The 22,644-nt window shown below is 41.0% G+C and overlaps 1 protein-coding gene across 1 annotated transcript in view; it reads right to left on the bottom strand.

Annotated features, from left to right (window-relative positions):
• Positions 1–22,644, bottom strand: part of CFAP54 (cilia and flagella associated protein 54) — a 527,562-nt gene that overhangs the window by 248,535 nt on the left and 256,383 nt on the right. Inside the window, exons 32-34 of the mRNA XM_089651915.1 lie at positions 19,806–19,914; positions 15,676–15,785; positions 7,242–7,472 (exon numbers count right to left, since the gene is read on the bottom strand). Of these exons, the coding sequence (XP_089508041.1) occupies positions 7,242–7,472; positions 15,676–15,785; positions 19,806–19,914 (450 nt within the window). The remainder of the gene's footprint in view (positions 1–7,241; positions 7,473–15,675; positions 15,786–19,805; positions 19,915–22,644) is intronic.

Raw genomic sequence — 22,644 nt, 5'->3', positions numbered from 1 at the left:
CTTCATTGATGTCAGTGGGAGGAATAGTGTCCCATCATTGGTGTCAGTGGGAGGAATAGTGTCCCATCATTGGTGTCAGTGGGAGGAATAGTGCCCCATCATTGGTGTCAGTGGGAGGAATAGTGTCCCATCATTGGTGTCAGTGGGAGGAATAGTGCCCCATCATTGGTGTCAGTGGGAGGAATAGTGCCCCATCATTGGTGTCAGTGGGAGGAATAATGCCCCATCATTAGTATCAGTGACACCAATGATGGGGCACTATTCCTCCCACTGACACCAATGACACTTGCTGACTCCTGTTCTAGTATGGTACTGCTGCAGCCAGCATATGTGGTTGCAGCAGCACCTCTGCACTGCACACTTACCCTCACTCGATTTTCGCGGGTCTGCTCGGCTCCGCCTCCTCGCCCGTGATTGGCCACCTGTGTGCCTTTCCTGAGCTACAGTTCTGGTGGCCAATCACTGGTGAGGAGGCGGAGCCGAGCGGCAGGAGTGAGGGAGTGGCCGGAGTGATTGAAGGAGCAGCGCTTCCTGGATGGATCGTCGTGGGAGCCAGGTAAGAGACTGCAGCCCTCTGCCCACCCCTGTTCTTGGTGTCCCTTTCGTCGGAAGGGGGGGGCGGCGGCAGCACCGCCCCGCCCCCCCTAAAAAGTGCCCCCTGACGTGTACCGGCGTATAAGACGACCCCTGACTTTTGAGAAGATTTTCAAGGGTCAAAAAGTCGTCTTATACGCCGGCAAATACGGTAAATGTTTTTGGAACTGATGGCTTCAAAACTTTATGGTGTCACAAAGGTGAGGAGTACAAAGAAAAATGCATGGTGCCTACAGTGAAACATGGTGGTGGTAGTGTTCTTCTCTGGGGCTGTATGAGTGCTGTGGTGTTGGGGAGCTGGATTTCATTGATGGTATCATGAATTCACAGATGTACTGCTCTATATTGAAAGAGAAGATGCTACCACCACTCCATGCTCTTGGTCGTCGTGCACTTTTCCATAACACATGACAATGATTAAAAACACACATCTAAGGCCACTGTTGCATTTCTGAAGAAGAACAGGGGGAAAGCAATTCAGTGGCCAAGTAGGTCTCCTGACCTGAACCCCTATGGGGAATTCTGAAGAGACAAGTGGAGCATCACTCTCCATTCAGCATCCAAGCTCTAAAAGAGGTCGTTCTTGAAGAATGGAAAAAAATAAATGTTGCAATATGTCGCCAACTTGTTCATTTCTTACCTAGAAGACTCGTTGCTGTCCTTACAAATCATGGGGGTCATACAAAATACTAGATGGAGTAGTTTTTGCTGTGGGGTGTATTCATTTTTGCATCAACTAATTTGAGTGAAAACTGAAGATTTTGTAATCTAAGGTATAATTTTAACCCTACTTTCATGTTATGAGCCAAACAAACGTTCTATAAAACTCAGTTTTGTCAAAATTTTGGAAATTGTTCTTGTGTTTATTGAGACATTGATTAAAATCTTACTTTTCAAAAGGGGTGTACTCATTTATGCTGAGCACAGTGTACAGTCATGTTCTGCTCTGAGTTTCCTGATCTATATGCCTCTGCTAGCTTAGCAAATTAAAGTACTATAGAAAAGGACAATTAGCTTTCCAGGAGGATAGCAATTTTTAGCCAATACAATCATCTTGGCACAGGTTTCTTTATAACAAAAGAGATGCAGGTGATAGGAAGAGTTAGGCCAGCCATACATTACACAATTTTCTTGAGAATTTTGCATTAGATTTAACAATTACCATATAATATGAGGTCAAGCCTAAACAACACTTTCAATTGTATCCAATTAGGCAGGCCCTTGCACTACGTAGTTGAAGGTAAATCTAAAGGAAATTGGGCAGAAAGTGGACAGAAAATAATATAATGTATGGCCAGCCTTAATCAACATATGCATGTGTCTCGGTGAGCCTCAACTACTAAGCAGCAGTGGCAAGAAGCAGCCAGTTTGCAAGCATGCAATGCTCCATTTGCTGTGCTACAAGTCACTGCCACAGATAAAACGGGAAGTTCAAACAGTGGCCATACGCAAACTGCTCCAGGCTGCTGAAAAACACAAAGTACTCAGACCATTTCCTAGTAAAAATAAAAATGAATTTCTCCCATGTAAAAACACATTGCCCAGTATGCACAAATGTACAAAGTACAACTCTGGGAGAAAAGGAGCAGCCACTGTATTACGTTCCACACAGTCCTAGCTTCAAGATAGAGGAACTAATTCTCAATACAGTAAATAACTTGCAATTGACCCATGATAGTCAGTCTTCAGAGATGGGAAAAGGTGAACTGTCCTGATAACTCTGCAAGGAATCCCCAGATATACTGTGGCATGACTTGAATAGCAGAGTCCTGTGCTAACTGGAACACAGATGGTTTTCACTGACACCATTGCAGAGAGAACATCTGCCTACTAAATGAACTGGGAGAACCTGTGCCTGCTGGCCAACGTTTGAGACTTACAGGATTTATATTATTTGGCATGAATTTACCAGTATCTGCTAACAGAAAAAACAGCTTCCATTTCAAGTTAAAAGTATGGGTTTTGCAGGTGGATATTTAGTGCCCTTGACTTCCCTTTGTTGGGTTGTTTCCTGTTCGCCTGCCTTGTTTGAATGCTGCCGCTCTTGAGTTTGGACTGCTTTTGGCAGTCCCTAAGTTGCCTATTATCATCAAAACGGTCTCTCAATGGATAATAGAGAAAGGAAGTTCTTTGTTTATTTTATGAGACTTTTGCATCATGCATTAGCTGGATTTGGGACTTGTTAGACATGTAGGAGTCTTTAGTTGTACTTTGAATGTTCATAATACTATTGTCAGAGCTATACATAAATTATTAGGCTTTTGAACATTTCTTGAAACATGCACACTTTTAATTCAAAGTCAATAACTTGGCTATAATTTCATATCTACAAAACTAAGTCCTTGCTTTTTTAAGATAATTATTACTTTACTAGAAATTACTAGAAATTAATTAATTAGAATTATTACTTTTTACTAGAAATTACTTCATACTAAAAAAAACAAGCTGTTTCTCCTTCAGATTACAAAAGGAAAACAATTTAGTTTGATTTCCCTTTTTATGAGGGTAGATATAAAACAGGATACATACAGCCAAATTTGAGAAGAAATGGTATATTCTATAACACAATAATATAACTTGACATGTTTTAGCATGTTTTTATAGAAAAGAAGGTCATAATACAAGCTGTTTTCCTCTGTGTATACAGATTGTGGTGACTGCTTTTCCTACACAACTGAAAATGGGGAAGCCTGATTGGTTACTGAGGAATTGTTGCCTTACAAAAAGAGTTTGAAAACTAAAACTGAAAATTCCTGCAGGCTTAAGAATATTATGTTATTAGTCGCTCTCAGAGCTCATCACACCTCTCAAGTGCAGTGCGGTGAATGTGTGTGTCAACACACTTTACGTGTGCCAATGCACTCCAGTGCCATTCATAGCCACTAACGTCCCAATGCACTACCGCTGCACGTGTTGCAGGGTACCGCAACACACGACTGTATTTTTGGTGTTCTGCTTTGGGAAAAAATGCATGTTCATTTCTTTGCCCTGGTGACAATTTTTTCAAGGGGGTGAAAATCTCCAAATGCAACACAAACAGATAAAAAAATGCTTTTCTTTAAAAGATCAGCAGTAAGTTTGAACTCCTGCCAGCTCTTTATTGCTCTCTGTGACCCTCCCTGTAGCAGATTTTCCCTTACTACCTGTCTGGTAAATTCATTGTCACCAAGACAGAAAGTGAGCACCAGATATCAGTAAATTCAACAGGGGTTGTAATCCTTCCCCACCCTATTCAATACTTAAACTACTCAAACACTGTTAGTTTTTTTTCCCATCTACACAAATGAGATGGATGGAAGAATGCATCCACCAGTACTTTGTATACATACAATGATACACTGATCAGTGGCTGCAGAGAGAAATAACAAAAGAGGGCCTGCCTGGTGAGTAAATCTTTTATCCCATTAAAGTGATTGTAAACCTCAGACATGAATTCTGAACAAAGCACTTCCTTCTGTAGCAGGGGTGGGCAACTGTGGCCCTCCAGCTACAAGTCCCATCATGCCTCTGCCTTTGGGAGTCATGCTTGTAACTGTCAGTTTTGCAATGCCTCATGGGACTTGTAGTTCTACACCAGCTGGAGGGCCACAGTTGCCCACCCCTTTTCTATAGTAATTACTTGTCTCTCTTCAAAGCCTAAAGGAGGTTATTTACTAAAACTGGGGAGTGCAAAATCTGGTGCAACTCTGTATAGAAACCAATCAGCTTCCATTTTTTTTGTCAAAGCTTAATTGAACAAGCTGAAGTTAGAAGCTGATTGGCTATCATGCACAGCTGCACCAGATTCTGAGTGCTCCAGTTTTAGTAAATCCTCCTTAAGTGTAATTTCTGTTTGCTGTTTAGTTACTCTGTTATCAGCATGTGTAATTTCTAACAATTTTTCCTGACACCAAGAGAAAATAGGTGAGGAGGTACATCCAGCTCACAGCCTGTGATTAACAGCCTCAGCTCTATTCCTGTGTACTGTGTGAAGGGGGGGGGGCGGGGGTTTGTCCCTTTCCTTCACTTAGCTTTCAGAGCTGTTGTACAGTGTGCAGCTCCCCACCCTCTGCTGTGTGCGTTTGTGAAAAATCCTTTTCATCTCTGAGTTTCAGAAGGATGGACAGGACAAAAGGCTACAAATAAACAGGTACAACTTATGTAGGAGCATTTGGTTCACCTATCTGTATCACCTTCTCTGGGTGTATGTAAGCATTTACAAACAATTTAAAGCTTAATTGCAGGCTAGATCTAACTAAACTTAAAACGGCTTCCAAACCCAAACTAACCTGTAGAAGGAAGATACTTACCTTTTCTCGGGGCGCTCCAGTCTGGCCACATGATTTTGCACCAGCTTTAAGGGAAAAGAGGGAAAGTCGACAACAGATGCCCTATAGTAAGCCTATGGGCGTCATCACTACCCAGGCATTCCATCCATTATCGGCGCTCTCTCCTCTCCCCTGACCGGAGCACCCTGAGAATATTTTAGTAAATTCCACTTCTTTTTACAGGGAAGTTGTAATAGGAGTTAGGAGGGGAGTGGGAGCCATTTTAGGCTTAGCTAGATCTAGACTGAAATTACATTTTAAAGTGTCATTTACCTAAATATACAGTGTGGATATGTGTGTCTATATATACAGTATATATACTGTATATGTATATAATATATATACACACACACACTTTATTGCCAAAAGTATTGGGACTCCTGCCTTTCCACGCACATGAACTTTAATGGCATCCCAGTCTTAGTCTGTAGGGTTCAGTATTGAGTTAGCCCTATCCTTTGCAGCTATAACAGCTTCAACTCTTCTGGGCAGGCTGTCAATCTCTCCACCCCAAACTTGCTCATCCATGTCTTTATGGACCTTGCTTAGAGCACTGGTTGCGCTGTCATGTTGGAACAGGAAGGGGCCATCCCCAAACTGTTCCCATAAGGTTGGGAGCATGAAATTGTCCAAAATGTCTTGGTATGCTGACACCTTAAGAGTTCCCTTCACTAGAACTAAGGGGCCAAACCAAACCCCTGAAAAACAACCACACACCATAATCCCCCCTCCACCAAACTTTACACTTGCAGTCAGGCAAGTACCCTTCTCCTGGCAACCACCAAACCCAGACACGTCCATTGTATTGCCAGACAGAGAAGTGTGATTCATCACTTCAGAGAACACGTCTCCAGTGCTCTAGAGTCCAGTGGTGGTGTGCTTTACGCCACTGCATCCGGCGGTTTGCATTGCACTTGGTGATGTAAGGCTTGGATGCACATACTTGGCCATGGAAATCCATTTCATGAACCTCTCTAAGCACTGTTGTGCTAATCTGAAGGCCACATGAAGTTTGAAGATCTTTAGCTATTGACTCTGCAGACAGTTTGCAACTTCTGCACACTGTGCACTTCAGCATGCTCGGACCCTACTCTGTCATTTTATGTGGCCTACCACTTCATGGTTGAGTTGCTGTTGTTCCCAATTGCTTCCACTTTGTTATAATACCACTAACAGTTGACTGTGGAATATTTAGTAGCAAGGAAATTTCACAAATGGACTTATTGCACAGGTGACAACCTATCACGGTACCACCCTTGAATGCACTGAGCTCCTGAGAGTGACCCATTCTTTCACAAATGTTTGTAGAAGCAGTCTGCATGCCTAGGTGCTTGATTTTATACACCTGTGGCCAAGGAGGTGATTGGAACACCTGAATCCAATGATTTGGAGGGCTGTCCCAATACTTCTGGCATCTAGTGTGTATATCTAATGGAAACTTTCACACTCCTATATTGCTTCAAAACTACACAGTAAAATCTATGACTATTGCAGGAAAATTAGTACTGCAATAATTTTTTTCTTTATTTTTACTATTACTAGGCTAGTTTTTAAGCTGGAGTTCAGCTCTGTTTTTATACAAGTAGGATAAGCACTTGAATTTGACCTGGGATCAGCCTCAGGTAGTTTACTGCACAGCAGGGCTCAAACTGGGGGAGAAAGAGGCAGCACAAGAATCTTGTCAATTGTGCTGCAATGCTCATATGCTAATGGTGACTATGCTGATAGGAGGAGAGAGCATAGTGACAGAGAAACTAATTAATCAGTCTACTGTTTTTTCTTTCATTGGCCAGTGACAGTCTGGGGGAGGGATATGACTTGTAAGAGTTACTTAACTGCTGGTCTCCTGTCCTGCCAAACAGGGCTGTGTTGTCTGGCAGAGCTGTGTAAACCTCAAAACTGGATTGAGACAAAAACGAATCCTTTGGCAGATAAAACAGCTCCTTTACTTTAAGGCATAAAGTTGTAATCAACAAAGGTAAAAGTTGCATAAAAAGCTGTGAAAAGTAGCAGAGACTAATGGCCTAGCCTCTGCAGCTGTGTTGAGAAGGAACACTACAACATAGCAAAATTACAAAGTTTGTGATGGCATGCCCATTAACAGACTGCAACAAAGAGAAAAATAAAAGGTCACACAGTGGCCAATTTGTCCTTTCTGCATTAAAGGGACTAACAAGACAAGATAATATTTAGGTTTGTAAACTTTAGGCCAGGGTATGCCATATCTCTTCATTACCCACGGATCTAACAGTAATTGCTTGCTTCTTGCTAATAAAGTGAAAGAATACTAATGAAAGACATTTGTTGTTAGGCAGCTCACGTGTTGTGCTATGGCCTTACCTGTTATTGCTCTGGGTACACACCACTTCTTCACTGCACAGCTGACTAAGCTTTTTCTTAAACAAGCTGAAGTGAGTTAGTGCCAGGATTAGATTCATTTGAGCTCTCCATGGCATTTCTTCTATGCTGGCCTGTATAAGTCTCTTACGTTTTATATATCTACCAACAATAGGTGTCAGCAGTACGGTCAAGGTTGTAAAAGCTTTTTTTTCAAGCTCTTCTGCTGAAAGTCTGAAACAAAAGAAGAAAAACAGGTTTATATGAGTATAGATTTGAGTAAAATGCTGAACATTACAAATTTCAAAGATCGTATTTTCAGTTCTATTAACATGATGAAGGGTGATTGCTTTGTATTGTGTGCCATTTCACAGTAACAATACGTGTTTTCTTTCTTTATAGGTGTCAATAACTATGCAATTATTATCAAGCATGAAAAAGAGCATTAAAGTACATGTGTGGGCAAAATTTAAAAAAACAAAACCAAAAACATAATTAATACAACTCTGCAATACATGTATATGTGTACTACTACAACTGTGGCAGGGTGACAATGCTGCTTTCAGTGCACTGAAATCTCTAGCAGTCTTATTAGCCCTGTAAGGCTTGGTTCACATGGGCATACTACAACATACTCATGTTTGCCCTGACAGGGATGCATCGGTGTTCTAATGTATTCCCATGCAGGCAGTCCCATCCACGTCAACTGGGACACAACAGCTACATGACACAGCCAATGCTTCTAAATTGACAGCTGTGTGCCTGCATGGCCCCCCAAAGCACACTTTCTACTGTGCATATGATAGCTGTCACCCTAGGAGCGGCGGCTATGTCTGTGCAGCCACTGCATCTCAATTGATATGAATAGGACTACCTGCACATGGATTCAAGGAACATCCGTGCACCCCGGTGTGGCCAAATACAGCCCTTGCACTTGTATAGGTTGTAGTACACCTAATGGCCCTTGCACATGGGCAGAATGATCGGGTCTGCCTGTCCGTTTTTCAGGCGGACCCAATCGGACTATTCATTGCCCTCTATGGACACGCCTGCATCCGATCTGCTAAAAGTAGAAAGAGGGGGATCCGTTCATTACAGTCGGATGTAAACGGACAGGTGGTCTGTTTGCATCCGACATCCCATAGATGACAGTGGGCCTTGTCTCTGTCCTCACTGCATAAGCGGAGCAGATATGGACCTGTCATCCGCCTGCTCAGAGGGGATCAGCTGACAGATCCCTGATTGAGCAGGCTGATCCGCTGGCAGAGTCTGCCCATGTGAAAGGGGAGTTCTCCCCTGCTTGACTACATAACTCCTCCCCAACTCCTTCCTGTTTACATTCTCAGCACTTATTTTCCTCCCATACCAAGTGTCTACTGGAACTCCCCAGTGCAGCAAAGACCCTGTGTTGTCAGCTCAAACAAGAAAGTTTGAGTGGTTGTAAAGACTCAGGGCTAGTTCCCACTAGATGCAGTGCACTGCATTTTTTCTGCATCAAAAATGCATGCACAGTGTTTTCCATGTATTCCAATGGCCCTAGTTCACACCAGTGCAGTCAGGTCCAGTCAGTTTCCGGTGCATAAGAAAAAGTAGAACATGCTGCATTTTTCTGCACAGAACCATATTGGAACATGGCAAACTGCATCAAAACTGCACCAGAACTGCCTGTGGTGTGAACTGTAAACCAGCCTGTCTGATTTTTCATGCAATTATTGCTAGTGGCTATAGCCACTAGCAATAATTATTGTGCTCTCCTGGCAGGGATGGCTCCCTCCCTTGCAAGAGAACACAATGGCTCAGCGAGAGGGATTCCCCCATCAACACTGACTTCGTTGATGGGGGAAATGGGCAATTTTCTTCCCTGCAACCTGTGGTTACAGGAAAGAATCGCATCTTCTATGGCTGGTTTAGGAAAGCTGGAAATTTGTAACAAAACGAAAGCATAATTAAAGAGGTGCACAGAAGAGAATTTTAGGTTAACAAAGGTACTGTAACTGCCTCCCATGTTGCAGTGCCTAATCTTAGGCAAGGGTTTATTGCATATCAGTATCAAAACCATACAGCTCAAAATCATCGTCCGAAAGAAAGAATAAAAAAAGAGAAAAAACATGAAAGGAAAAAATTAAGCGTTAACAATGACATTTAATGGTAATTAGTAATGAGAAAAGAGTGTTAATAATCAATTAGATATAACTAATGAGGAATGAACAGTAAATAATGGATAATAATGGACAAATAATAGTCCGTCAAACAATAAGCTAAGACGGATTGAAGCCAGCCATAGGCATCAGAAGACAAAGGATCTTTACAACAAGGGAGAGCAGGAGAACATCCTTGGCATTAGATTTGTCGGAGAAAAAGCAGTTGTATCAGCCAAGAAATCCAAACTGGCTGATTAATTGTTCCCCCAAGATCAGTGTGGTGGTGTTTGGGGAAGACACATATTGCAGACATAAAAGGTATTGGCTGAAGCTTGGACCAAAACTGGTTGGAACTGTTCATCATCTTGAAGGAACTGGCATTCATCTTGAAGGGCAAGCAAACATGTAAATGAATATTTAAAATACATACTGTATATGAGAACTGTTTTACTTGTCAGGGTATCTTAATTTCTGCTTATCCATTCCTGAGATTTACACAGCCTTGCCTCAGTTCATAGATAGCCTATAGATAGAATTTTCTCTGTTGTGAGAAATGAGGTCTTGTCCTTGCCTCCAGCAAAAAAAAAAAGGAGCAGACTAATGAGCTCAACTACCTGTTACTGTGCACCTTCTGCCAAAATGTTCCTTGTAAGATGAGCACTACAGTACAATTTACTGGCTCCTAGTGCCTCTTTTATCCTCCAGTCTACAACATACGTTCTGCTGTGCAAAGGATCGCAAGAGGCTGGTTCCAAGTCAAGTTCAAGAACTCACACACCTACATTTACTGGTGCTTTTTGATTTGCCTTGGAGTTCATCTTTAATTCTTTGACTAATTTAAAGCAGTACTAAACCCAAAAAACAGAAGTTGCTATATTGCAGCTTAGCAATTCATACAAGTGGTGGCTGCATTCATTTTTTTTTTCCTAGACTTTCATCTAGTGATCTGGCCAGTAAGTATGATATTTTTCAACTTCCTTTAACAAACCAAGCTGTCCCGAAAAAGTAGCAGTTACTCCTCATGCACACTGGACGTTTTTACAGCTGCTTTTTATGGCTTTTGACATTTTTTTCTACAGCCAGTAAACTTCCCAGCATGTTATCCTATGTGTCCATGCACACATAGACTGTAATCAACGTTTTTAGGCAGGGGCACTTTTTGGCTGGAAAAAAAACCCAGAACTAGTGAGTTTCTAGGAGTTTTTTAGCTGTAACAATGCTCTAATGCGGTAAAACACGGTAACGCACGGTAAATCGCTGCAAACTAGCGTTTTTGGACTTTTTTTTACAAAAAAAATTTGGGGGGCTAAAAAAACTCTAAAAAACCGCAAAACGTGAAAAAACGCTGCAAAACGCCACTAAATGCTAATACACAAACGTTAAAAACCGCTGACTTTACATATCAGCGTTATTAAAACACCCAGTGTGCATGGAGCCTTAGAGGGTTGAGCCAAAACATGTTACACCAAGAGGGGTGCTTTTAATGGTCAGCTTTTATTAATTTATGTAAAAGCGTTATCTCAAAAGAAAACAAATAGCTTCAACTGCCTAAAAAGTGTTAGCTGGACGTGTCTTTCTGGTTCTTACATAGTAGAGACACTCTCCGTGAAAGGACTGCCACAACAAATTAGCCAAAGTAGATCATGTCTATTTTTTTGGCACACATTTTGTCTTAAGTGTTTTGCTACACTTGTCGCGTGACAAAATGTGAGGCTGCTCCCAAGTTTGGGGCACCAAGAAAGCATAATGCAAGTACGATACATGTTTTGCTGCATTTTACACACGGTTCCGGAAACACAAGCAGAAAATTATGTTTCTGCCGCATTCCAGAAAAACTTAGGTGTAAATGCAGCCTAAGATCAGTTAACCTCCCTAGCGGTCTGATTATGTCCATACTTCTGTGCTCAAAGCGGTACATTTTTTTGCATAGAAATATGTAGTTTTTTTTATTGTAGGCCTGTAATTTTTAGGAATAACTCATTGAAATCTGTCCAAACAAGAGTCTAGTAAACACTCCGGGTATGTTAAAATTTGAAACACGAAATCATAAATTATAATTTAATAAATAATCATAAAAAATAATAATATAATAATAATAAATTTAATTCAAATAATATAATAAAACCGAAAACACTGAAATTTGAAATATAGCTCCAAGTTCGCACATCACTGAGTAAAGTCGCAGAATCGTTTTCAGTGTCTGATGACGAATTTCCCCACAAATCATTATCACTCAATTCTGCAAGTAGTTCTGAATTACTATCGCTGTTCTCTAGCTGGTCTAAAACCGATTTTGACCTAAAGGGATGCTTTTTGGACGCCATGGACATTTCTCAGTTTCCATGCAGAAAGAACAGTAAAAATGCAGGCAGGGCACAGGACAAAGAACTAGGGACAAAATGTATGTGAAATGCTTTGATACAGTAATGTTTTACTATGTGACTTTAGTGAATTTAGTGAATGTCACTTTTTGTCATTTTCAAATTTCCCGCCGTTCCATCCTCCGTACGTCCCAACGTCGCAGGGGACGGAACCCAGAAGACAGATGCTGGCATTCGCCGGAGGACATTGCTGGGGACACTGCAGGAGGGACATCGCGGTAGCGAAGGACAAAGTAAGAGAAGAACAGATCCCGGAGCAGCGCCGCATGGTAAGCCCGAGTGTAGCTCGGGGTTACCGCTTGTAGTACTGAAACTTTACCCCGAGCTACACTCGGGAATACTGCCAGGGAGGCTACAAAAGCAGAAATGTGTTCCAGTGGGGTAATCTGCATAGATTTTTTATGTCCTCCCTGTACTTGTGTGGGTTTTCTCCAGGTACTCTGGTTTCCTCCTACACTCCAAAGCCATGCTGGTAGTCTAATTGGTTCTTCTCTAAAATGGCCTTTGTATGATTTTCTACTGAGCACACTCAAGATTAGACTTGCGTTTTGTATTGTTCGCATTGATTCATTTTTTTGAACAAAACTTTCATTTTCAGAGATTTGGATGTATATGAATCTGCAAATGGACATAGAAACAAATGTCAACGAATCCGAAAAAAGTTATGATGAAATTGAGGAATGCATTTGTTTCATTCGGATGATGTCATATGATGCAATATAGTTTGGGCCCATGGGGAAATAATTAAAATGTTCAAATTTGTTCGATAATTTGGATTCAGATATCAAATTAGGATAACGAATGATTCTGAATTTTGTTCTATTTGTTATTTCGGATGCACATGACGCCAGTCAATATTGTCCAATCAGTTCATGCCATTTCTCTTGGTGGATTGGACTAGCATCTGAAAATATCAAATCCTTCTGTTTCAAATCTGCCAATCTATTCAATAATATAATGAATATATAGCAATCTTCTGGGGAAACTGCAAAATGTTTTGAATCCACCCAGATCAATAAATATACGAAACGAATGCTGAAGATACAAAATGAATTCCGAAAATTAACCGGTTCAACAAATATAACGAAACAAAATTCTACAATGGCCAAATGCATCCGAAACAAAATGAAAATTTCCTGCATGCACATGCCTACTCAAGATAGCTGCTTCACTATCTGCCTCAAGTGCTTTGAGTCTTCAGGGAAATGTTCTTCCACACTCTATGTGAATGGGCTGCCCTACACGCAACAAACGAGCCAAAGTAGCTCTTGTACCTTTTTTTGGCACAGAGTGAAGTTGAGTGTTTTGCCACATTACAAAACGAGGGGCTGCTCCCCAGTTTGGGGTGCCATAAAGGCATAATGCAATCACAATGCGTGTTTTGTCACATTTTATGCATGGTTCCGGAAGCGCAGGTAGAAACACATGCTTCTGCAGTGTTCCCAGAATGCTTAGGTGTAAATTCAACCAGACCAGTTAAATAATCTGCATAACGTTTTCATGTTCTTCTTGTACTTGTGCAGATTTTCTCCAGGTACTCTGCTTTCCTCCCACACTCCAAAGTCATGCCGGTAGTATACAGTAATTGGTTCTTCTCTAAATTAGCCCTTGTATGATTTTCCACTGAGCACACTCAAGGTTAGATGTCCGTTTTTTTTGTTATGATTTTTTTGACAAAAAATTCATTTTTGGAGATTCAGATATATATAAATTTCCGAATGGACATTGGACATGGAAACGAATGCCAATGAATCCGGAAAAAAAAGTATAATGATATTAACAACTGCAATCCTTTCATTTGGATGATGGCACATGATGCGATATAGTTCAGGCCTATGGGGAAATTATAACATTTTTGAATTTGTTCAATAATTCGAATTAAGACAATGAATGATTTCCTGCATGCACGTCTACTCAAGATAGCTGCTTCATTATCTGCCCCAACAGCAGAGAAAGCACTTTACTAAAACTGGAGCGTGCAAAATCTGGTGCAGCTTAGCATACAAACCAATCCGCTTCCAGATTTTATTGCCAAAGTTTAAAGTGTTACTAAACCCACAACAGTAAAATCAGTCTGTATATGCAGCAAAGCATGCTTGACATACTCACTGTGGAATATAAGCGGTAAATCCTCTGCATTGTGTAAAAAGGCTGTTTGATCCTTTCTTCTCTGCCCCTCCTCTTGTTGAAATGACCACCTCATACAAACTGAATCCGTAGTCACATGCACATGCTCACTTTTGTGTGTATTGCTAGAGAGGTTTTTTTTCTTGGGAGAGTGCATGTGATCAGCACAGGGCCAATCAGCACTGTCCAGACAGAGGGTCAGGACTTTCACATCCTCCTAGAGCAGAAAGAAAACTCCTCCTACAAGCTTTAACCAGTTCTCTGCTGGACACTGATAGAAGTCACAAGACTGCTCTAACTGCTGATGAGAAAAGTTATTCAGCAGTTTATATTTACTAAAATAATTGTATTTTTATGTTCTGTGTACTGTGGGAGACCAGATATAGTGAATGCAGGGTCCGGGGTTTAGTAACACTTTAACTGAACAAGCTGAACTTAGAAGCTAATTGGCTACCATGCAAAGTTGCACTAGATTCTCAGTGTACCAGTTTTAGTAAATCTACCCCTTTGAGCCTTCAGGGAAAAAAGCACTATAGAAATATAAATGAATTAATGAAATATTACCTGGATACAGGCAAAACATGGCAAAAATACCAAAGGCACAAAAAATTGTAAACATGAAATTGTGTAATGTGCTCCAGTCATCAAAATAAATATTTTCAAATTGTGTGTAGCATAGTGGTACCACTTAAAGCTCTGCTCACACATCAGCATTGTAATAGGAAGACTCCTGTCACTAAGCTCTCTGTAGACTTTCAGTGTACTCTATCACAGTGCACCAAATGTAACAGCAGATATTTGAATTGTACTATTTCCTACAATGATACTATACAGTCAGGGCTGCTGTTAGAAACCACATGGCCCTAGATAGCCAACCTGTCAGCCCCACACTGTTTACTATGCTTCAGTTATGAATGAACACAGTGATTGGAATCGATCACCCATTGTGCTCATTCAGGAAAGGAAGAGGCTGGTAAATATGCCATATTTACTGGACCCTTCCCCCACTCTCCATCCTGAAGGATCCTATTGTGCTAGCAGCTGCCAGTGGGAAGAAGAGGGGGGAAGCTGAAAGCACTGAGGGGGTAGGGGCGCACTGGGGGTCCTGGGCATCAGGGGGAAATGCATGGTGCACAGTGTGATGGGTGCTGCGGGGTGGGGCAATTATTGTTACTGATCCCCTGTAAGGCTTTCTCTGCAGCAGCTGAAAGCCAGTGGGAAGGAGAGAAGAAGCCAGCTGTCAACTGCTGCAGAGAGTCATACAGGGGATCAGTTACAATAATTGCCCCCCGCTGTGTTGATCACCCTCGCTTCCCACATCCAATTCATCCAGCTGTCTGGGCCCCTCTGCTGGTCTGGGCTCTGTACAGGAGGACTGGTGGTACCCCCTTATCCATGGCCCTGTATACAGTACATGCATTTATAGTGGTTTACATGCAGTGTGCATGTGCTGTAAACCACAATGAAATGCTGGTGTTTAGACAAGCTCTAAGTTGGCAAGCTGGCAAAGCTGTCAGCATTTTTTATTAAAGTAAAAGTTTTGTTTCAAATTGCTGTGTTCATTAGATTGATTTGCTCAGACCATGGTTTATGGAGGCAACAACACAATTAGTTCTAATTACACTAATGACTGCATACATTTGCACTAAAACATCATTTAAGCATTACTTTAAATGCTTATAATTTCCTCTAGGAACATATAATTTAAAAATATTACCACTTCTAAATTAATACGCTCAAATTTCTCACAACCACAAAGCTGGAACAGAATCTAGACATAATACAGACTTGTGAAGATGCAAGCTCTGAGTCTTCTTTTTTGGCAGTGCTTTGACATTTTCTGATCTTTTTGCCACATTTTGCTTTGTTGTCTGCTTGACTGTTGATGAAGCCTGTTCCTTAAAATAAAAGAGATGAAGGTTTTATCTAGATGCCAAGTAGACCTGCAACAATAGGTTTGATTTTTATATGTTGGAGGGGAACAAAGTGTCTGCATTGATAATAGAATCTAGCTGTTATTTTTGCAACCCAGACGTTGAAAGCAGAATGCTGACTGGTTGCTATGGGCCAGTGCTTTTCAGCCACAGGCTTCCAGTGGTTTGGAGATCAATCTCTTTTGAAATTCAATCTTTAATACATTTGCACTGCAAAAAAAATAAAAGCACTGTCGAAGGGAAATGCTGGATTTTCTTTTTTTTTGTATTACAAAATTTTTGGTATTAATTTTAAAAAAAAACATATTTTGACAGCCAAGGGTCCCATTGTCCCGGGGGGACATACCTTGGCTGTGTGGATGGAGTAATCTGTTTCCCTCACAGCAGAATGAAAAAAACTCAAGAGTTTATGTCCAGCTTTAACCATAAGAAGCAATATACATTAGCCACTATAATGACTCCCCCTAACTGTTTAACAGGTTTTGCCATATCAGCCATACAAGGATTGTACTGTTTTATGTGGGTTGGTGGTGGTCAGTCAGCAAATGTAACTGTCCTCATATATGTTATATAACTATAAACTATACATAGAATCAATTTTTTTTTAAAGTTAACTGGCATTGGTAAGATTTTTTTTTACATTCAGTAGTTTTTTCTAAAAAAAAAAAAAAATCACATTAAAGACTCCATTTCTTATGAGATCAAAAACAGAGACCAGAAATAGAAGGCTTTTCTATTCACACTGTTTTTATCTAAGTGGGCACAGGTTAATTTAGGGGTTAGGTTAAGGGCTCCTTCATATCATGGTGCAGAGACGTCAGTTCTTCTGTGTGTGTTCTGCAGGAGCACAACAAAATCTATTGTTCTCTATGTGTCCTGTTCACACCACAACACTGGTATCATATGCAGATTTTTTTACTGAGCAGGAATCTGCAATTTGTATAAAACTCATTGAAGTGTGAATGAAAACTGATGTAAACTGATGTCTCTGCAAGTGAAATCTGCACATCAGTTTCCATCAGTTTTTTTGCTTATATGGTGTGAATGAGGCCTTAATGTTACGTTTAGTGAAAGGGATACCCATCAGTGTTAACCACATGCCGCCCAGCCACTGTAGAAATACGGCGGCAGGGTGGCACGGCTGGGCAAAAGCACGTTTTAAAACGTGTGTTTTGAAAACAGGTAGGGGGTGCACGCGAGGCGTGCCGCCGCCCTACCTGTCCCGCCGATCACAGCCGCGGATGTCAGTCGCCGGGTCACAGCCGGTCGTTATCACTGACAGAGAGCACAGCTGCAGTAGCTGTGCTTTCTGTCAGTTCCCTGAGAGCTCCAGGACACGCTGATTGGGACAGCAGAGTTTCTCTCTCCCGATCAGCGGTGTTCCCTGCAGTACACACCACCGCCCCCTAGTAAAACACTACCCTCACACAGTTAACCCTTTCCCTGAATAATAAACTTAACCCCTTCCTCCCAGTGCCATTAGTACAGTGTCAGTGTTTTTTTTTTTGCACTGATCACTGTATTGGTGTCACTGGGGATGTCAGTGACCCCAAGTCAGTACCCCTCAATGTCAGAATGTCCGCCGCAGTCCCGCCATAAGTCGCTGGTCGCTGCCATAAGTCACTGATCGCCGCCATAAGTCGCTGATCGCCGCCATTATTAGTATAAAAAAAAACTAAAAATCCCAGTATCTTTCTCACCATTTGTAAACGCTATAACTTTCACGTAAACCAATTAATTTACACGTATTGGGGTTTTTTTTCAGCAAAGATGTCGCAGAATGCATTTTGGCAGAAATTTATGACTAAATTTGATTTTAAATTTTTTTTACTGGCCATGTTTTATAGCAAAAAGTCCAAAATATTGTTTTTTTTCCTCAAAATTGTCAGCCTTTTTTTTTTTATAGCGCAAAAAATAAAAACCGCACAGGCAATCAAATACCACCGAAAGAAAGCTCAATTTGTGGGGAAAAAAAGGATAGAAATTTCATTTTTTGTACCATATTGCATGACCGCGCAATTGTCCGTTAATCTAGTGCAGCGCTGTATAGCAAAAAAATGGCGTAAATTGCAGTATCTATACCATAGTTTGTAGACGCTATAACTATCACACAAAGCAATCAATATACACTTATTGGGATTTTTTTTTTACCAAAAACATGTAGCAGAATACATTTTGACCTAAATTTATAACCAACTTTGAGTTTACTCTATATTTTTTATAGCTGAAAGTAAAAAATATTGTTTTTCTTCAAAATTTTTGGCCTTTTTTTGTTTATAGCGTGAAAAATAAAAAGCGCACAGGTGATCAAATACCACCAAAAGAAAGCTCTATTTGTGTGAAAAAAGGACGTAAATTTCGTTTGGGTGCAGCATTGCATGACTGCGCAATTATCAGTTGAATTAGTGCAGCGCCGAGTAGCAAAAAGAGGCCTGGTCATTAAGGGGGGTAAATCCTCTGGAGGTCAAGTGGTTAAAATGGTTGTAAACCTCAGACATGAAATCTGAACAAAGCATGTCTCTCTCTATAGTGTGTCTCTATTAAGAGAACTAAGTGTCATTTTTGTCCCTTGCCTTGTTCCTCTGCTATAGCATGAGTCACTTCTGACAAGTTTTCCTGACATCAAAAGAAAAAAGGTGACAGGGGATGGATCAACAGTTGATTGACAGCCACATCTCTGTTCCTGTGTGACGGCAGGTATGTACCTTCTCTCCAATCAGCTTGCAGAGCTCTCCTCTCTGAGCTCTGCAGTGTGTAATTTTAGCTCTCCACCCCCTTTTTACTTAACAGCCAAACAAGCTTTAAAATTCAGCACTTTGGACCTCTGTAGAGAAGAGAAGACTACAAGGTACAACTTATGTAGGAGGGTTTGTTTCATCTCTGTGTATCACCTGAAGCCAGCAAGGTCCCTGGGTATATGTGAGGGTTTACAATCACTTTAAGCTGAGGGTGACTAAGGGTCATGTTAGTGACCATGGTTAAGGGTAGTCACCCTGTAATTCATTTTTTTTTTTTGAGTTAAAAATTGTACACTGAGTTTTCTGCACTAAAAACTAACATATTGAGCTAATAGGGTGGATTTACTTAAGGAAATCAGAATGTGCACTTTGCAAGTGAAGTTGCTTCAGAGCAATGAAGGGAAGCTCCAATGAATTCCATCATCCAATCATGTGCAAGCAAAAATGCTGTTTTTTTTTAATTTTCCTTGCATGTGTATTTCTTACAAAGTGAAGCTTCACCTCATTTATTAAGCTCTGGTGCAACCGCATTTACAAAGTGCACAGTCTATTTGCCTTTAGTAAATCAACCCCAGAGTCTTGCAAAACCATATGCTGTGAAATAGGAAAATAAGACACTTTCCTTTGCCAATGTGCCATGAAGGTGTCAAGGTATCTTTTTTAAGGGTATGCTAAGCCCTACCTCCTATACTAATCTCACACATTTTACATGCCATCTGTGGGAGGGTTAGGCTCTGGAAAAGTTTAGTTTCTCTTGCAGCGATGTTCTAAGCCCAGGTTCACATGTGTGCAGGCCGGGTTTCACAGCGTGACTTCAGCCCCATCTGGTGAGACTTTGTTCAGGTTCGATTCAGATGTAAATTGTCAAAGTGTATGACATGGAAATCACACCTGAACTGGGCCCAAAATCGTACTGGACTCTTTTTGAAAATGCACTGCGGCCTAAAAAATGAACCGGCTCTAAAAAGACTGCAGGTTCACATGTCATGCGAATCAGATGTGGTTCAAAACGCATCCAAGTCACATATCTGTGAATCGGGGCAAAAAATGTGGAATAACAGATGATACTGTCACCAACACTTCCTTGTATGCATGCTTGGTTTGGTCCAGTGACTGACTAATGAAAGAAGCCTGGAAAAAAAGATGAAAACTAGTAAACAGTAGTAAGTCTTATGTTTCTATCCTAATAGGTTCCCTTAAATCCCATCTATAGTTTTTAAAAAAGGGATTTTTATAAGTACCATACCTTTTGATACTCAACAAGGGTTGTTGTGTATCTCCTATAAGAGTCATTTGGTGGTGGCACATCATCTTCTGGATCGCTTTGTTTTTTTCCAAAAATATTTTCATTCCTCCTAAATTGTGAAAAAAAAGGTATTGAATGAACTTGCATGATAAAAGTATTGAATGAACTTGCATGATCAAGATCTTGCACAATCTTGACAAAGGCTCAAATCTGCCTACAGTCTAACAAGTGGCAGCCTATAGACCCAACGGTAGGAGCTGTGAAATGTGTGTGGTTTGTTAGTGCATTGTGCAGTATGCATAGGGATGCATTCTGGTGTGATCTGTCAAAATACAGGGAATGGAGGCTATGCTGAAATACTTCCTCTTATCAAGTGCTTGCCTAAAATTGCCTGTCTATATTTTAATATACCAATACTGGATTTTAGCACCTGAGGCCCCACTTTCATTTTTACTCAGGACCCTATTTGCATTTAAACCAGCTCTGTGGTATAGTGAACTCCGGCACAATTGCAGGAGAGCCCTATGAGTGATTTGCTGTCAGTGAAAATAACTGTTTTTGATGCTGTTGTAGAACTATAAGTACCAGCAGAATAATTTCCAGATCTGATCTCGATTAACTAATTTTCTGCACAATCCCAGTCTATGCACCTTCTGTTCTTTCATTGTGGGAGTCCTCTGCATAGGTGACTGGGTCTGATTTAACTTTGAAATATTAACTATCCTAGCTAGAACTGAGAAGAGTACAAAGTATATCATGTCATCTTTACTTCAAAGAGTAATATACATCTGAGATATTTTCAAGAAATATCTTATAGCATGGAGGTGTTCTCTAGTAGTTTCTTGAAACATGCTGGTTGATTTCTTATAATGTGCATGCTAAAACAGTGACATGCTTCTGCCTACATTTCCATATTTTACCGTGCCTATAACGATTTAGCCTCAGCCATTAAACCAGCCCTATTTAGTCATGCACAATTTTTGGTACATCATGATTTTATGCCACACATCTTCTAGTGTCAATGCCTTAAAACAAGTCTGTTTGCTTTATATGGCTTTTGTTTAATCTGAAATACTGTCTTGTAATATTTACTGTCTTCCTAAATCTGATGTCCAAGCAAGCCAATAACTACACAGTTGAAATACAAATATGGAAGATGTTTTAGGATTCAAATTTTTGTTTGTTAAGTCCTGAGATTTACAGCCTGTCAACAGACCTGAATTTTCTCTGATATAATTAAGCAAAAAACCACCCCTGCCCCCAGCCTGTGAATGGAAGGTGAAGGTCCAGGGCTTTTTTTCAGTGGGAACAAAGGAGAAAGGAGTCCCGGAACCTCTAGCGATTAATGTATGTAATGGCAAGCAGTGATAGGGTGTGTTGGAGGGACTAATGATGCTTGCTGAGGGGGGTGGGGGTCTATTTTTGCCGTTGGGGGATATACTGTTGCTGGAGGAAGTCTTATGTTGCCGGGGGGGTCAATTGTTGCTAGGAGGGATCTATTACTATTGACTCTACAAAGGTCTATTGATGCTGGCTGGGAGATATACTGTTGCCGATGGGGGTCTATTGTTGCTGGGGTGGCCTCTTGTTGCTAGAGAGTAATTTGTTGCAGGGGGTCTATTGTTGCTAGGAGTGATCTATTGTTGCTGGGGGTGGTCTAGTGTTGCTGCCTGCGAGAGATCTATTTCACTGCTTTTCTTGTAATCATTAAAAAATGTCAATAGAAATTACTTATCCATTCCAAATAAAATGATACTTGGTTCTGCATTCTATAAAAGAGACCAATCAGGGGCGGACTGACCATTTGGAAACTCGGGCACTGCCCGAGGGCCCGGGGTCAGTAGGGGGCCCCATGAGATGCCCCTGGTACCTTTTTCATAAGCTTTTTTTAGTTTGGGCAAGGACACAGGGGCCCCATGATCCCCTATTGCCCGGGGGCCCCATGAGTTGTCAGTTCGCCACTGGGACCAATTCACAAAAAGAACATTGGGGACCTGGAAGAAGTACATAGAAAGGGCAACCAAACTGATAAGAGGCATGGAGGAGCTCAGCTATGAGGAAAGATTAGAGGAACTGAATTTATTCTCTCTTGAGAAGAGATTAAGGGGGGATGTGATCAACATGTATAAATACATCAGTGGTTCATATAGTGAACTCGGTGTAGAGTTATTCACCCTGAGGTCATCACAGAGGACAAGGGGGCACTCTTTACATCTGGAGGAAAAGAAATTTAATCTCCAAACGCAAAAAGGTTTCTTCACAGTGAGAGCTGTGAAAATGTGGAATAGACTCCCTCAAGAGTTGATTCTGGCCAGCTCAGTGGATTGCTTTAAAAAAGGCCTGGATTCTTTCCTAGATACATAGAATATACCGTAACTGGACACTAACATTTATAGGTAAAGTTGATGCAGGGAATATCCAATTGCTTCCCAGGGATCAGGAAGGAATTTTTTTCCCCTGCAGGAGCAAATTGGATCGTGCTTTGCTGGGGGGTTTTTTGCCTTTCTCTGGATCAACATGGGTACAAGATTACAACTTTTTTTTTAATTGTTGAACTGGATGGAATTTTGTCTTTTTTCAGCCAGACTAACTATGTAACTATGTAATGGGCAGGGTCTTGGGCATTGCACTGTGGAAAAAATAGTTACCTGTCCCACACTGTCATTAGGTGCCTTCCAGCCCATTCAAAGCACTACATTTTGGTGCAAACTGGCCCTCTAGAAACATCAAAAGTTCATCCCTACCTCACCCTACTCTCTCCTCATATTAACATGTTCCTTGTCAGCTTTAGTGCATACAGCACCATTATTGGCTTCTGGTGCTGCCCCACCCTCGACTG

The sequence above is a fragment of the Staurois parvus genome, unplaced genomic scaffold (genome assembly GCF_062004578.1).
Source record: "Staurois parvus isolate SC_StPar_1 unplaced genomic scaffold, SC_StPar_1.0 ptg000025l, whole genome shotgun sequence".
In the NCBI taxonomy this organism is placed as follows: Eukaryota; Metazoa; Chordata; class Amphibia; order Anura; family Ranidae; genus Staurois; species Staurois parvus.
The sequence above is the reverse complement of the archived record's forward strand: the minus strand, read 5'-3'. Positions and strand labels throughout refer to the sequence as shown.